Source organism: Onychostoma macrolepis, chromosome 06 (genome assembly GCF_012432095.1).
Source record: "Onychostoma macrolepis isolate SWU-2019 chromosome 06, ASM1243209v1, whole genome shotgun sequence".
In the NCBI taxonomy this organism is placed as follows: Eukaryota; Metazoa; Chordata; class Actinopteri; order Cypriniformes; family Cyprinidae; genus Onychostoma; species Onychostoma macrolepis.
The window spans coordinates 3,516,034-3,534,241 of NC_081160.1; the positions used below are offsets into that span (position 1 = coordinate 3,516,034).

General features: G+C 38.2%; 1 protein-coding gene across 15 annotated transcripts in view; it reads left to right on the forward strand.

Moving 5' to 3' along the window:
- Nucleotides 1–18,208, forward strand: part of ptprfa (protein tyrosine phosphatase receptor type Fa) — a 272,540-nt gene that overhangs the window by 108,229 nt on the left and 146,103 nt on the right. For all 15 annotated transcript variants that reach the window (XM_058780183.1, XM_058780172.1, XM_058780177.1 and 12 more), the window contains exon 3: nt 3,866–4,011. In XM_058780183.1, coding sequence (XP_058636166.1) covers nt 3,866–4,011 — 146 coding nt within the window. The remainder of the gene's footprint in view (nt 1–3,865; nt 4,012–18,208) is intronic.

The following is an 18,208-nucleotide window of genomic DNA, read 5'->3' on the forward strand; positions in this document are numbered from 1 at the left end:
TCGGTAGAATGTTGACGTACTTGCAAATTGCTTATAGTCAGTTCGTCTGTTGGGGAACCATCAAAATAGTGTTAGCATATATTTAGCAGACATACTACTAATACTCCAATGACTGCTGGTTGACATGTAGTTGCAGAGTTACTTATCAACAGCTGTCTAAAGGGTACCATCAAAATAATCAAACTGATATTAAAATAAAAATAGTTCAAAGCAATCTGATCTGATATCTGATCTTATGGCTGTTTGAGAAAATAAAAAATATTACTATTATTATTACTATACTTATAAGTGGTCATTGATGGCTTTAAGTAAAGTAGCATAAGAAAGGTGGCAAGATATGGGACTTATAATACATTATAACTCTGAGAAATATAATCCATTGTAATTTAAGTGGATGCAACGTGTTCAATGTGTGTTATAAATCATCATACTCTTAAAAGCATTAACCACTAATAAGTAAATATTATAATACATTAAAACTGTTCTTAAGAATATTCATAAGATGATATAACATATTATAAGGTTTTTTATGCATTCATTATAATGCCTTAAAAATACCCTTATAATGTATTATAAATATGGGCTTCATAGAAAGTGTTACCAAAGATAGGAATGCTGAGATGGAACTAGTGTTATTTGTACATCTCTGATTGGCAGATTACATGAAAATGCTCAGAAACCTCAGTGTCCTGTGTTTTGGTGAGGTAGAGCGAGGGCAGAAACCTTGGCAGCAGATTGCTTTGCACTACCTGAAGAACACACATGAAAGTCAACACGGTAAATAGTGCAGGAGGTCAGCATGCTAGCAGGCAGAGCCTTGTGTGACTGAGAATCTGTGATGCCTGTCTTGTGGACACATCCGGGGTCAGAGGTCATCAGGCAGGGCAGCCGTCTGATAAATCATTCATGAGAGGAAGTTTGACCTCAGGTGTTTCAGGGGAGGCTGATGCAAAAATACAGAACCGATCATCTTGAGGTGTGAAGGTGTAAGACTGTGTTTCTGTTTTATATATTATTTATTTATTTACTCATTCATTCATTTATTCTCACAAGGGCTGCAATATTGTGAAATATTACAATTAAAAAAATATATATATATATATTTCAATATATCTTGAAACGGAATTTATTGCTGTGATGCAAAGCTGAAATAAGTACGGTTTTGGTGCTCTTTAATGCGGAAGGCGCGATCGCTTTAGCACCTCAGTTCAAGCGACACGTGAACCCATCATCTTTCTCTTTGCTACTATAGTACATAATGAACATGAATTAACACCGAAAAGTTTTTATAAGAGAGCCTACAGTACAACTTACTGAAATGTCTCATGTAAAAGCTCATTCAGTGTTTCAGACTGTGGAAAACATGTAAAGCTTGTAAACATTGTAACGTTATAATACATTTACCTCAGAATAACCATTCGGAATAACCAAGCTCATCAGTCTATAATAATAAAGTTAACTATAAAGAGGAGCATTTTGCTATATTTATGCGCTATTGCATATGAATATTTTTACTTAACCTGTTGTCTACATGATTCAACTCCTCCTAAAAAAATTGCATGTTACTAATGAAGAAAAATAGTGAATGTGTGAAAGACATATGACGACATTTATAGGATGCACTGAGGAGGAGCGCAAACTACACTCAGTGGCCAAGTGATGCTTGTGGTCCATGATATTGGTACAAATACTGTGTAATGAACAATTCTTTGTGACTGTATATTTCAAGTTGGAAAAGACATTTAGTTCCCACTTTAAGGTATCCTTAGTTCCCAGGTCATCTACAAGATGGATTAAAATGCTGATAATGTCAAGAAAAGATGAGACATAAACGCATGACAGTATGATTGAAATGGAAATGTAAAAAAAAAAAAATGTTTTTAAATAAATTAATTAAACATGTTTATTCTGTGGCACCTAAAAAATAATTTGACACCTAAGTTTTTTCTTATAGGAGCCAATGGCTCCTTACTCGATTTTTTTGTCTGGAGCCCTGACATTAAAAATGAATTTAGTTTCACTTTTGATCAGTTTAAAGCATCCTTGCTTAATAAAATTATTAAGTTAATAATCCATATATATATACACATCAAAATTACTCCCATTTCTGTAGAAAACACTAGTCTATGGTGTTTATAATTAGCCTTATGTAAAACAAATGTGTCCTCATTTAGTTGATGGGTGTATGAGTATGTGGTATAATTAATGTCTTGTGGAAAGTTGCCATAAACCTCATGTGAAGCCAGTTGGCAGTCTGCATTCTGCACACACACCGCATCAGGCGAGGGCAACCATAATGACATCAATTCTGCTGACATCAGTGCCGTGAAGTGAGAGAGAGCCAGAGAATTGGAGAAAGGCAAAATGACAAGGTCCCCTGGACAGAAACTGGGACCAAGACAGTTCCTGCCAAAGAAAAGATGAAGACGTTGTCTCCAGCGAGGCCGGCAGTTTGCATTATGCATCTGTAGCCAGAGACAGAGGTAAACAAAGCAGGCAGCACACGTTATGATATATCTGTTGTTCCCTGCGGTGAGCTGGGTGGCTGGAATCTTTAATTACGTTCCCGTCAGCTCTCTGTTCCTCTACAGGCACGCTTTCACCATGGGATGGCGGTGGACGGGGAGCTCAATTTGTTTGGGTTGCCATGGCTCGTATTCTGTCAGAGCATTTAATTATGCTTTTGATACATCCTTGGAGATGAAGCTCTCATGGCTTATAAACAGTTTATTCTTATCTCGAGTACAGCCAAGCGGAGAGCTTAGGCAATAGGGGAAATAGAATTCCCTCATATTGCCCGTATTTATTGTTTCTCACCATGAGGGACATGACCCAGTGCACATGGAGGAACATTACGTGTACCGTCCTGGAGGTCTAGCTCAAGGCAGGGTTTAGACATTGTTAAAAGATCTGCTTTTGTTCCAGCGCTTCTAGCAAGGACAATTTTATTGCTCAGCGATTGCTCCATCATAGCTCAGGAGACTTATAGGAATAGATCACCCAAGAATGTCATTCTAACCCCATACTAATATTTTTAATATCATTGAGATACTAGGGATGTTTTTTGTATTAATATTTAAAACAAGTAATACGTTCAAATCATTTTTATTTTTTATTTTATTTTATTTTATTTTATTTTATTTATTTTTTTTATTAAAATTTTAATTTTATTTTAAAAAAAATTCTTGTTTTGTATTTTTTTTAAATATGTCTATTATAGTTTTTATTCCTTTTATTTATTTTTGATTATTTTATTACATCAAGTTAAACTAAGTGTAAATTTTATTTTATTTTATTTTCAGTTAACATTTATTTTAGTTCAAGTAATAAAAGTCTATTTATATGGTTTTAGTTAGGTATAATACCCATGGTTACACAAAAGTAGTTCTTATCCAGATCCAGTTTTGTATTGTCAAGCTTCAAAAATTTGAGAGTTCCAAATTTAGTCCATATGACTTGTGCACTATTTTCATCTTTTCAAGTCTTATGATAGTTAGTTTGAGAAACAAACTGAAATCGAAAACGCTGTTCACTCATATTTTTTCCTTCTGACATGACTCTTAAATCTCATTTGCTCATTTGCTTTGCATTCGCCATCAGATAGCAAATGAAAATGTAAAATAAAATTAAATTATATGGATAGTAAAATTCATGATTTGGTCTTAATAATTTATTTTGATCACTTTTAAAACCCTAAAAGTGAAACAATTGAGGTTACTGAGAGGAGAAAAATATGAACTCTCCTTTTTTTCTCCATTTTCTCCAACTGTTATCTATGGCAAACAAATTATATATTAAAGAGATCTGTGATTTTTTTCCTTCCTGCATTTGTAATAGTGTCTTAATGTCTTTCTTTCTCTCACAGGCATGCCGAGTTTCATTAAGACTCCTGAAGATCAAACAGGGATTTCAGGAGGGGTGGCGTCCTTCGTGTGCCAGGCGCTCGGGGAGCCCAAACCACGAATCACCTGGATGAAGAAGGGCAAGAAAGTCAGCTCACAGCGCTTTGAGGTGGGTTTGAAATAATAAGATGTGCTTTCTTTGTGCCTGCGCTCTAATCAGATGTGAAGTTGAGCATCATATGGGAGATCGAACTGCTTCCTGCCAGCTGTTCTTTTACCACAACATTAAATCAGATGCAACAAAGGTCCTACCATTTCTCCTCACCGATGGCTTCAAGGCATCCCATTTTATACAGCAGCACTCTTTGATTAAGATCATGTGAGGGGTTTTCAGCTTTTATCATGACCTGCTCTGAGCTCTAGAGTGCACCAGGTTGAGTGTGGAGTGTTTCTTTGAGTTCATACAGCACTGCTGACATCTGTACTGCAGAGATTATGCTGAACTGACCAAGATATAAAGTGCAGTGAGCTTGAATTACATATGTGGTCTGAAAGTACTGTAGGCTTGATCCCAGGTAAAGCTGTGGTCACTGAGATGGCAGGGAGATGTATTTGTTAATTAGACAGCAAGGCCAAAAAATGCTGGTGACAAAAAGAGAGAAATGCAGCACTTCTTTTTGGACTGGAAATTAAAGTTGCTGTTCGAGAGAGATTAAATTCTGCCCAATTTAGCCACTCAGACTGTCCCCATTACTTCAACCACTCTAAAACCCTGTCCTGAAAACTCACATACAATGATTAGTTTTCTCATTGGCTGAAAAAGTGTGGACGTCTGTGTCAGTGATGGGTAGTAACTGATTTGACGTAATCTGGATTATGTAATCAGATTCCAAAAATGAGTATTTGTAATTGCATTGTATTACGTTTTAAAATACTCATAGTCAGATTACATATTATTCACACATTGGCAGTGAATTATTTTAAATGTATTCATTCTCCTTAATTGTTCTTTTTTATTTTACAGATTTTCCTTTCTAAAAAGCCTATCACTTATATACATTTGGAATACACTGTAAAAAAATTCAAGCGGCATTATTTAGTAACTAGTTCCACAGAAATTTTACGTTCAGTCAATTTCTGACTTCAAAGTGTTATCTGAATTGTTATTTTTTAGTTGGCTCAACCTTTAGTGAACTAGTTTTATAGTCCATTCAACTAAAATGTTTTAATTGGTCAAACATTTAGAAGACTACAGCAAGTTGTGTCAATTAAAATTTAATCATTTACTCCATGTGTTTTATTCCTTGTGTTACCTCGACTAAGATTACTTGGGCATTATAAGAAATTGCTGGGGAGCTACATAAACATATATTTTTATAGTTTAACAAAATTATTAAAAGCGATTAACTATCCCTTTAAAGCTCCAGTTGACAAACATTACATCTGTAATACAACTGCAAAATTCAGTTTAAACTTTGTTTAATGAACTAATAAAAAACTAAACAAGCTAAACAAAGTGTTAGCAAACAAACATTTACAAATATTATTACTGTTAACAATTACATCTTTAAAATGAGGCAGAAGTCAAAAAAAAAAAAAAAAAAATGAACCAGGTGTTACAGTATATAAAACCAAGTCAAGTCACCTTTATTTACATAGCGCTTTATACAATACTGATTGTGTCAAAGCAGCTTTACAGAGTCAAACAGGAAAATAGTTTGTCAATAATGCAAGAGGACATTAACAAGTCATTTTTCCAGTTAAAGTCAGTTCATTGGTGATTCAGTGTTGACATCATTCCAGTTCAGCTCGCTTCCAATAGTGTCTGTGCAGTCAGCCAAGCATCCCCAAATAAGCAAGCTGAAGGCGACAGCGGCAAGGATCCAAAACTCCATCGGTGACAGAAATTGAGTAGAAAATCTTGGGAGAAACCAGGCTCAGTCAGGGGGTGCAGTTCTCCTCTGGCCAGATGAAACCAGCATGGTATGGTTTAATTCTAGGCTGCAACACAGGTCAGATTGAGCAGAGGACTTGTCTGGTTCTCTTGGTCTTGTCCCGATGGTCCTTGATACAGACTGAATCCGGGTGGCTACATTCACCTCAGAATAAGAATGAAACAGACAAACATTAGCATAGATGCCACTGAGAACAGTAAAACACATTATAATTGTAGTAAAAACTCTAAACATTTACACACATTACCTGGAATGAAAACTGAAATAAATTCCTAGTCTTGAAAGTACACACAGTATGTATTTACAGTGGAGCGTTCTGGTCACGAGCCAGTGTTTGGTGCCTTGGAAGAACTGACTGGGTTGCCTCTGAAATCTTGCAATGATGACAAAGCACCAATGAAACCTTTGGCCACACCCTGATGGAGAAAGAAAAGTACATTTTAATTACATTGCAACCTTTTTTTTTTTTCTTTTTTTTTTGACACAAATCCGTTCCAAAACCTGACTGGATTTGTAATAGAACATGTACATTTCATATTATAGGACTAAGTTACTTCAAATAGCATACAAATAATATCAAAATATAACGGTCCTGCCTGTTGTTGATAAATACCAATGGTTACGTTTTACAAATTGATTGATCAGTTGTCCCAGTCTTCCCCAGACCCTGTGCAGGAACTCGTGTGTGTACGATCTAAGTGATTCACTACCTAGGGAACTGCTGAGAAGTTTTGAACGGCTCTGTGAAACGATTCAGTTGTTCATTTTTGTTTGAAACGACAAACTTCTCTTCTGAAGCACCTTCACAAGACTGGAAACGCCATGTAACTGTCACGAATCCAGTCGGCACTTCCATTCACCACCAGAGGTCACTCGCTCACCACATGGACTTTCACACCACACACCACACTGGACTTCATTTCCCATCATCCAACACTGATCACAGCTGTCACCAATCACTCATTGCACTAATCACACGCACACCTGATCCCACGCACATACTGATCACACACGCTTTATAAGCCTTGGACCTTCTCTGCCTCTCGGCCGAGTATTGTATGCGTGTACCGCTCCCATAGCCGTAGCTACTCTACAGAGCCCCTGTTGTTTTCCTAGTTTTCCCCTGCCTGTTTGGTTTGTGTTTTCCCGTGTTGATTCTAGCCCGTGTTCCCTGGATTATCTCTCTGCCTTGCCCACTGGATACTGTTGCCGATCGTCGACCTTTGCTTGCCCTAGGATTACTCTTTGTCTTGTCTCTGCCATACCTGTTTGCCATTGTTTCGACCCTGCCTGTACGACCACGTCTCTGCCTAAATAAAAGCTTGCGAATGGATCCGCACGTCTCACGTCTCGTCAGCCATGTTACAGAATACTCGGCCACACGAGGATCCAGCGGCTATTCTAGGGAACCCTGGCCAGGTATGGACCCTGTCGACCAGCTACTAGGTCTACGGCAAGGAGATCGATCCATTGAGGATTATGTTCAGCAGTTTTGTGAGGTAATCTATCAAGTTCCTCTATATGACGAAACATTGTTTAAAGATTTATTCCGTTTTGGAGTCAACGAACCAGTTAAATCGCGGTTACCCGGAGCGGAAGTTAATGTCCGATTGAGGGACTTTATAGATTATGCTTTGCTGTGTGCTGATTCGATGTTTACTGTGGGTGTCGCGGAAGAGGAACGCGACAGCGTGTCTGTGACTGAAATGGCAGACGTACCAGCGTGCGCTCCCGAAATGGCAGTGACACTGGAGCCCGTTCACAAAATGGCGGCCACAACAACATCCCGTCATGTCATTGCTGCCATTCATGAATCAACCCAAGACACGGCTGATCTTCCAGAGTCACAGTGGCCCGTCACGGCTGCTCGTCCAGAGTCACAGCGGCCCGTCACGGCTGCTCGTCCAGAGTCACAGCGGCCCGTCACGGCTGCTCGTCCAGAGTCACAGCGGCCCGTCACGGCTGCTCGTCCAGAGTCACAGCGGCCCGTCCACGGCTGCTCGTCCAGAGTCACAGCAGCCCGTCACGGCTGCTCGTCCAGAGTCACAGCAGCCCGTCACGGCTGCTCGTCCAGAGTCACAGCGCCCGTCCACGGCTGCTCGTCCAGAGTCACAGCGGCCCGTCACGGCTGCTCGTCCAGAGTCACAGCGGCCCGTCACGGCTGCTCGTCCAGAGTCACAGCGGCCCGTCACGGCTGCTCGTCCAGAGTCACAGCGGCCCGTCACGGCTGCTCGTCCAGAGTCACAGCGCCCGTCCACGGCTGCTCGTCCAGAGTCACAGCGGCCCGTCCACGGCTGCTCGTCCAGAGTCACAGCGCCCGTCCACGGCTGCTCGTCCAGAGTCACAGCGGCCCGTCACGGCTGCTCGTCCAGAGTCACAGCGGCCCGTCACAGCTGTTCATGTCTCAGCTGCTCGTCCAGAGTCACTTCACGTCTCAGCTGCTCGTCCAGAGTCACTTCACGTCTCAGCTGCTCGTCCAGAGTCACTTCACGTCTCAGCTGCTCGTCCAGAGTCACTTCACGTCTCAGCTGCTCGTCCAGAGTCACTTCACGCCTCAGCTGCTCGTCCAGAGTCACTTCACGTCTCAGCTGATCTCCTAGAGTCTCGTCACGTCTCAGCTGATCTCCTAGAGTCTCGTCACGTCTCAGCTGATCTCCTAGAGTCTCGTCACATTACAGCTAGTCATCCAGAGTCACGTCATGAGTCAAGTCACGTCCGGGCTGACACACCCAAATCATCAAGGTCAGTCTTCCACTATCCCAATTTGATGTCTAGGTTGAGGGATGTACCGCTGGTGTCTGCACGCACTGCTGGTATCCCCAAAACAACTCACTCTAACCCTCCTGTTATTATGCATATTCCCCTGTCCGAGGCACTTCCCCTGATGGGAATCGCTTTGTGTTGCGTTTGGGCTGCATACACCACCACAGAACTGCCCGAGGTGGCGGCACACGCTGCAGAACCTCCAGAAGCGGCGGGGCTCGCCTCAGCCCCTGGTATGGTGGTGGCGCCCTGCAATGTTCTCTCGGTCTGTCGAGTTGCGGTCGAGGAGACTGTTACCGTTGTGGAACCTCCAGAGGTGGAGGCAACCGCTGCAGAACCTCCGGAGGTGTCAGTGGTTTCCACTCACCAACTCTCGTCTTGCTCTGCCACGGCCACGGAGGCCGTCCTTGATTCCTCGTCCTGTCCTGTCGCAGCCAGAAGGGCTGTTCCTGACCTCTCGTCCTGTCCTGTCACGGCTATGGAGGCCGTCAATGAACTCACGTTCTGTCCTGTCGCAGCAAGAAGGGCTGTTCCTGAACTCACGTTCTGTCCTGTCAGGGCTATGGAGGCCGTCGATGAACTTTCTGTGTTCCCTGCCTCGGCCCTTGGGTCCGTGCATGTTCTCTCTCCTCTTTATGTCTCCATTCTCCCTAGTTCCCAGGCTCTGCTGTGGGTTCCTGATCCGTCGTGGTGGTCTTCGGGTCCGTCTGCTCCGCTCTGGTCTTCTGCTCCACCTGTTCCACCCGCTCCGCTGTGGTGGTCCACTATCTGGCTCTGGTGGTCTTCTGCACCGCCCTGGTGGGCTCGTGCTCTAACTGCGCCGCCGTGGTGGTCTGCTGTTGGGCTCTGGTGGTCTTCTGCACCACCGTGGAGATCTTCGGGTCCACCCTGGTGGGCTGCAGTCCCACCTGCTCCGCCCTGGCTTCCTGATCTGCCGGCTCTACCTCGGTCCCAGATCACTCCGCTTCCACAAGGACCTGGCCCTCCATCCCTCCCCCTGTTCCGCCTCCGCTCCACCTCCCTCCTGGATTAAAGACTGTGTGGAGCGTCTGGAAGCCGCTCTTAGGGGGGGGGCTCTGTCACGAATCCAGTCGGCACTTCCATTCACCACCAGAGGTCACTCGCTCACCACATGGACTTTCACACCACACACCACACTGGACTTCATTTCCCATCATCCAACACTGATCACAGCTGTCACCAATCACTCATTGCACTAATCACACGCACACCTGATCCCACGCACATACTGATCACACACGCTTTATAAGCCTTGGACCTCTACAGAGCCCCTGTTGTTTTCCTAGTTTTCCCCTGCCTGTTTGGTTTGTGTTTTCCCGTGTTGATTCTAGCCCGTGTTCCCTGGATTATCTCTCTGCCTTGCCCACTGGATACTGTTGCCGATCGTCGACCTTTGCTTGCCCTAGGATTACTCTTTGTCTTGTCTCTGCCATACCTGTTTGCCATTGTGTCGACCCTGCCTGTACGACCACGTCTCTGCCTAAATAAAAGCTTGCGAATGGATCCGCACGTCTCACGTCTCGTCAGCCATGTTACAGTAACGTTAATCCGCCCCATTTGAAAAGAGCGACATTTTACCGTGGCTTGTTGTTAGTCACGTTTAATGTCGTCTTTTTACTTCACAGGACAATTTCAAAAGTTTACACACACAAAAACCCATTCAACGTGCCCATGTTAACTTCAAATGAGTGCATTACTGTGGTTTACATTTAGTTACGTTACACGGTTCATAGATTTTGGTTAACGTTAGTCGTATTAAGTATAATGGCTTATAAAAGAGAGAAAGACCGTGCAATCTTTTCATATCTTTTCACGGCATGGAAACACAAATATCATAGAACAAGCCAAAATTTGCTAAAATTCATTATAGCAATACAGCTTTTGACATTAACTTAAGTGTTTTATGGATTAAACAAGGGCTAATTGTGGCATTCCCTTCACTTAAATTTCCCTCAGACATTTCATACAACGCTTATTAGATGTTTTTATATATGTTGTACATGTACGTATAAATATATACATTTTAAATAAAACATTTACACATTTTAAATATATGTTTTGATAAATTCAGTCTAACGTTAAGTATAAATATTTATTCAGCGCCACCACTTAACGTTACCTGATGCCTGAACTTGACATACACTGTCTTATATCCACTTTTCTTCGGATATACATCTCACAAAACACTTTCTGAATGTCCACTCAAAAAAAAAACAAATTTATATGTTGCATGATTTTCTCATTAAATTTAGTCTAAAAAATAACATTTATTTAGTGGCTCTTACCTGACACGTGAACTTGACAAGATGGCGGCGCTGTTTCTCTCGCGAAGACGTCACTCAGGCTCATGCATGTGCAGAATGATCTCAGTGTTGGCTGGATTTGTTTTTATTAGTTTAGTCAACATTTAGCATTCTGAATGTTGACTGGATTAGAAAATAACCATTCATTTAATATGTTTAAAATATATTTGTGCAGACTTAATATAATATGCCTTCTCAACTAAGCCCAAGCAATAAAATTAGTTAAACTTAAATATTTTTGCCCTTCCAACATTTTTTACAGTTAAGGGCTGTCAAGTGATTAAACGTTTAAAATCTAATTAATTACACGATGTGATTTAATAAATTCAATTCATCGCAAATTAATCACACATCAAGTTTGCCTGAGAAATTACCCCAGGAGGATAATTTGAGAAATGTCTCAGTATTTTTAGTTGTTCATACAATGGATGTCAATAGTAACCAAAACAGTTTGATGTTAGAAATTTAATTTGAATAAAACTATCCATTTAATATTTTTTGTTTGTTTTTGCTATTATTACTATATATATATATATATATATTAAAAAATTTTATCTTCTGCTGATCAAGGCTGTATTTATTAAAAAAAAGTAAATACAGAAAAAACTGTAATATTGTGAAATCTTATTGCAATTTCTAATATTGGTTTCCTATCTTAATATACTTTAAAATAGAATTTATTTCTGTGATGCAGCGCTGAATTTTCAGCATCATTACTCCAGTCTTCAGTGTGACATGGTCCTTCAGAAATCATTCTAATATGCTGATTTATTATGAGTGTTGAAACTGTTGTGCTGCTTCATATTGTTTTTTGGAACGTGATACTTTTTTATTTGATTCTTTGTTGAATACAAAGTTAAAAAGAGCAGCATTTGTTCGAAATAGAAATATTTTCTAACAATATAAGTCTTTACTATGACTTTTTATTAATTTAACACATCCCTCCTGAATGCAAGTATTAATTTCTTAAAAAAAAAAAAAAAAAGAAAGACAGAAAGAAAAAATGCACTGACCCCAAACTTTTGAATAGTATTTTCATTGTATATTGTAACACAATTATTTATTTATTTTTTAATCAGAGAATCCTAAAAAGATATCACAGGTCCCCAAAAAATATGAAGCAGCACAACAGTTTCCAACTTTCATGTGACACTGAAGACAGGAGTAATGATGCTGAAAATTCAGCTTTGATCACAGAAATAAATTATATTTTAAAGTATATTAAAAAAGAAAACTGATATTTTAAATTGCAATAATATTTCACAAAATAACCGTTTTTTTTTTTTTTTTTTCTGTATTTTTGATAAAATAGATACAGCCTTGATGAGCAGAAGAAACTTCTTTAAAAAAACATTAAAAATCTTACTGATCCCAAACTTTTGAGCGGCAGTATATATATATATATATATATATATATATATATATATATATGTATATATAAAATAATTTAAATATCTCCTTTTATATATATATATATATATATATATATATATATATATATATATATATATATATATATATATATACATACATACATACATACACACACATATATATATATATATATATATATATATATATATATATATATATATATATATATATATATATATATATATATATATATATATACATACATACAGTACATACATACATGCATTGGAATATAAATGGAATATTTTTTTCCTTTCTATTTCAATATTTATATCAATATGGTTCACGATTAACCTATTCAAATTAATGTGATAAACAAGTTAGGTCATCTAATAAATAATCGAAAAGTAGTCAGAATATATAACCTAATATGTGTAATTCAATAGAATATGGTACTAACAACAACAACAACTATCATCTTTGCTATTAGTAACTGACTATAATTAATCTACCCAGCACTTCATCAATGTCAGTGACATTTGTTGGATATTGCAGACATTTAATGGGTTTTGGAACAGATATATATAGTATATTAGCCAGCTCAGAAAAGGCAGAACAGCAGGACAGATGACCGTCCAATATCTGGTCACCCTAAAGTGACCACAGCAGACCTGAGCCACCTGTATTGCCAACTGTACCACTGCTGAATGTGCCAGGTGAGGCAAAGACTGCATCAGCGCCAGGACAGTGAGGGATGAGCTCTCTAATATTGGCCGGAGAGCAGGGTGACCTGTCAGACCTCCTCTGCTCACTCCTCCAAAAACCTCACATCTGACTGTCTGGGGCCAAACAGAGGCCACAATAGACTCATCAGCAGTAGCATCAGGTCCAGATGAGCCTCTCTGTGGCCTGTTTCGGGCCAGAGGATAGAGGTGTGCTGATGCCTGGGGTTGAATTAGAGCAATGGTGTTGGCTGGCATTCAGGACATGGACTGCATTATAAAGGTGTCATCAGTTTGCAGGGCTGTTATCACGGGTACAATCCACCTAAAGCATTCTGATGTTAAGTGTCTTGGTCACGGACACAGTGGTCTTAGTTAAAGTATATAACTACAACCCAAATTCGGGAAATGTTGGGATATTTTTAAATTTGAATAAAATTAAAACTAAAAGAATTTCAAGTCACTTGAGCCAGTATTTTATTCACAATAGAACATAGATAGCATTACAAATGTTTAAATTGATAAATTTTACAATTGTATGCACAAAATAAGCTCATTTCAAATTTGATGCCTGCTACAGGTCTCCAAATTGTTAGGACGGGGGCATGTTTACCATGGTGTAACATAGACCTAGGCATTGTACAGCCCCCGGGCCACATCCGGCCCTCAGGCTATCCATGAGGTAATTCATGAATTAAAAGTCAATCGCAAATAGGTGTAATTAGGTGAATGCAATACAACCGCACTGCTTTTATTATCAAGGCAACAGCTTTGTTTCCTGAAAACGAAACAACTTAAAATCAGTTCGAAGCTGTTTTATTTCTGTAAGCTAAAAACGTTGCTTTTGTAAAATAATGAAAGCAGGATGCGCTTTCTCCCATCTCTGAAGCTGGAGCACATCAGAAAAAAGAACCAAAACTCAGTGTACGGCTGCCTCACAGACATGTGAAATAGGCTATAGAAAGTTTAAAATGTCTACTTTTAAACGAACCAATTCAAAAACAAATATTTCCTGATTATTGTAGTCTGTATGAAGGTTGCATTTCTAAAGGCACGTCCACTCTGGAGTTGAGAGATAATTAAAAAATAATTTAAATATCTCCTTTTTTCCAACACATTCATAATCATTAGGCGACTTTTGCCTGTACTTGGTGGCAAACTCTATAGGCTACGTGTACTAGAGCGTGGAATATATTGAAGCTCACTGGATTATTAGCTTTAATATAAACATCCCAGATAGCAAAAATCATTTGGGCCAGATCTGGTCCAGACCCATCGGACGTTCTGGCCCAGATCCGCATAACGGACTTGGGCCGGTGTCTTTTGGCACAACGGGCCAGCTGCAGACCAGATGCGGATTCCTTTATGGTGATTTGGCCCAAATGTGGGCAGGATCTGGTCCAGTACCATGCCAGATCTGGGCCAGCTAATTTTGTGTATTATATATATATATATATATATATATATAGGCCTTCATACACACACACAAATAAGTTGTATACATATCTAGAATTCAAACACAATTTGTTTATTTGTACAGTGCTTTTCACAATACATATTCCAATGCAGCTTTACAGAAAATGCATTTAAAAAGAGTATTGCATTTAAAAGTTACAAATAAAAAGAGTAATGTCCATATGCCACAGTATTTGTACAGTTCCCAGATAATACAAATCATACAAGTAGATAATGACTATTTAAGTAGAAATTATAAATACCTTTAAAAGCAATGATTACAAGCATCTTACCCAGACAGCAAGGAGTGTCAGCCCAGATCCGGCCCACAACATGGATTTCACACGGGCCAGATGTGGGCTGGATCTGGGCCGACACTCCTTGCTGTCTGGGTACATAATACATAATTAAATATCTTTCTTTTTCCTTAAGGTATAATATCAAGGTCTTAGACAACAAAAGTTTAAAGAACTGATTTAGATGTACAGACAATTACTGTCCTGAACACTACTAAAACAATATTCATATTAAAACAATTGAATTACTACACAAAACATCTTTTACTACACTACATCTTTTCTTTTGATAATTTTTGCATCAAAAGCAAAATTAAAGTTAATTTAAAACTACCCCAAGTAGTACAAGTCTCTACTTCTAGTGCTTACTGTACATAATATTCACTAAGCTTAAAACAGTGCTACACAATGAGAATGAGAAGAATCTGAATAATTACCACAGGAAATTTTATATCACAGGAAAGGTCTTACAAATGTGTGTCACCGTTGTGTGCTTGAGTTGGTTCTAGTTGTTCGAGTCTTCTGCAGTGCCGTTTTGAGGTAAATGCGAGCCTCCATCTGACTCCACAGCTTAAAGACAGTTCCCCTTTTCGTTGTCTCTAAAAAAAAAAGATTAAATATCTTTTAATATTAAAATATTAATATTAAATATATTATACACACACACATACATACAGTACATATATACACAAACACACACATAAGGTCAGAAGTTTACATACACCTTGCAGAATCTGCAAAATGTTAATTATTTTACCAAAATAAGAGGGATAAGATATTTACATATTGTCCACAAGAGAAAAAATGTTGAATTTATAAAATGACCCCGTTGTTTACATCCACTTGATTCTTAATACTGTGTTGTTCCTGAATGATCCACAGCTGTGTGTTTTGTTTAGTGATAGTGGTTCATTTGTCCCCTGTTTGTTCTGAACAGTTAAACTGTCTGCTGTTCTTCAGAAAAATCCTTCAGCTCCCACAAATGCTGTGCTTTTCCATCATTTTTGTGTATTTGAACACTTTCCAGCAGTGACAGTGTGAAAAGATGGATCTCAAAATCATACAGAGGACAACTGAGGGACTCATATGCAACTATTACAGAAGGTTTAAACGCTCACTGATGCTCCAGAAGAAAAAATAATGTATTAAGGGGTGAAAACTTTGAAGTTCATGGTAAATTGAACCATTGTGGAAACATGTAACCCAGACAGCAACATAGTGTTGGCCCAGATCCGCCCACATCTGGCCCGCGTGAAATCAATGCGGGCCACATGTGGGCCGGATCTGGCCGACACTGCTTGCTGTCTGGGAAGTATCTTCTGTAGCTTCTGAAGGGCAGTACTAAATGAAAAAAATATTTAGGCAAAATAAGAAAAATGTACACCTTCATTCTGTTTAAAAGTTTTCACCCCCTTAATGTATCGTGTTTCCTTCTGGAGCATCAGTAAGCATTTTTCACTTCCAGTTCTTTTCCACATCATCAATGTTATCCATGGTTAGCATTTTTTAATTTTCCTGTAATCGAGTAATTTTGTCCTGCTTTGTGTGTAACAAAGATAATGTTCATTCTGCTTACTGCCCATAGGTGTGAAGTATAATAACTGATATAACAGAAGAAAAGCAAGGAGAACCTGTGCCACCTGTTTTATATATAAAAAAATACACAACTAATTGCATATTACACAGATATGTTATGAATGTATTTGTTTCATTTAGTATTACAAAGCAAGGAAGGCAATGTTTAAGTCACAGTTTATTAACATGCTCCACTGTGGAAATTAGTGCATGGGACATCAGTGTCATACACACTTCCTTTAATCACCGACTTGAGATGAAAAAGGGTTTGTACCCAAATGACACACAGACTATAGCATTGCTAGAGGACTATGAGTTATAACAGGTATATTGTTCAGGATGAGTGTGAAGTTATTTGAAGGAGCATTTCTCCAGAAAGCTGCAAGCCTCAATCGGCCCCAACAAACAGTATGTTTTGAACAGCACAAGTTGTAACATTATCAGGCACTCATTATTATCAATACTCAATTATAAATTGTGGCATTCAAATAGCTTGAATAACTCAAACTCCACTGAAAACTAAAAACAAACAAACAAAAAATGGACTCACCTTACTATTCGACAGTCCGGCTCTCAGGTGGAACCTGAAATTGAAACAGATCGTTATATAGTGTTGCTGGACAATTTCTCAGTTCATTTACCCAATTAACATGGAGCATACCGTTAACAGAAATAAAAGCATATTTTGGCAAAGATTTTATAAATAAAAACCATACCAAACAATATAATGTAATACATGTATATCTCCTCAGTGCCCCTCTGTTTCTATCATTCAGTGTTCTGCCTGCTTATTCAAGGGGACTGGGCTCGTCAAAAGTTTGGACACATTACTGTTTTTAATGTTCTTGAAACAAGTCTCTTATGCTCATCAAGCCAGCATTTATTTGATCAAAAATACAGAAAAAAAAAATATTGTGAAGTATTAAAAATAATGAAATGAAATAAAATGGTTTTCTATTTTAATACACTTCAAAATATAATTTATTTCTGTGATCAAAGCTGAATTTTCAGCATCATTACTCGTCTTCAGTGATCATTATAATATACTAATTTGATACTCCGTTGTTATCGATGTTGGAAACAGTTGTGCTGCTTAATTTTTTGGGAATCTGTGATAGTTTTTTCAGGATTTATTGATGAATAAAAAGTTAAAAGAAAAGCATTTATTTATTAAGCTTTGCCATCACAGAAATAAATTATATTTTAATTACAATTTTAAAAGTAATTATCAGTTAAAATGTTTTTTTATGAATATATTGTAAAACGTAATTTATTCCTGTGATCAAAGCTGTATTTTCAGCATCATTACTCGTCTTCAGTGTCACATGATCCTTCAGAAATCATTCTAATATTATTATTTGCTGCTCAAGAAACATTTCTGATTATTATCAGTTGAAAAACAGTTATGCTCCTTAATATATGCAGAAACCATGATATACAACCATTCACATGTTTGGTGTGTGTTATTTAATAGAAATGACTGTTTTTATTTAGCAAATAGGCATTAAATTGATAAAAGTAAAAAAATTTATAATGAAGCAAAAATATATATTTCAAATAAATGATGTTCTTTTGAACTGTCTATTCATCAAAGAATCATAAAAATGTTTCCAGAAAATGTTAAGCAGCAAAAAATTTTTTTTTTTTTTTTTTTTTACATCTAATAATAATAATAATAAGAATCATTACTGATAACGGAGCACCAATATAAATCCAGCACTAAATCAGCATGTTAGAATGATTTCTGAACGATCGTGCACTGAAGACTGCAGTAATGATGCTGAAAATTCACAGGAATAAATTACATTTTAAAATATATTCAAATGATATTTCACAATATTACTTTTTTAATTTTATTTTTGATCAAATAAATGCATGCAGCCTTGAGGGTTAGTACTTAAA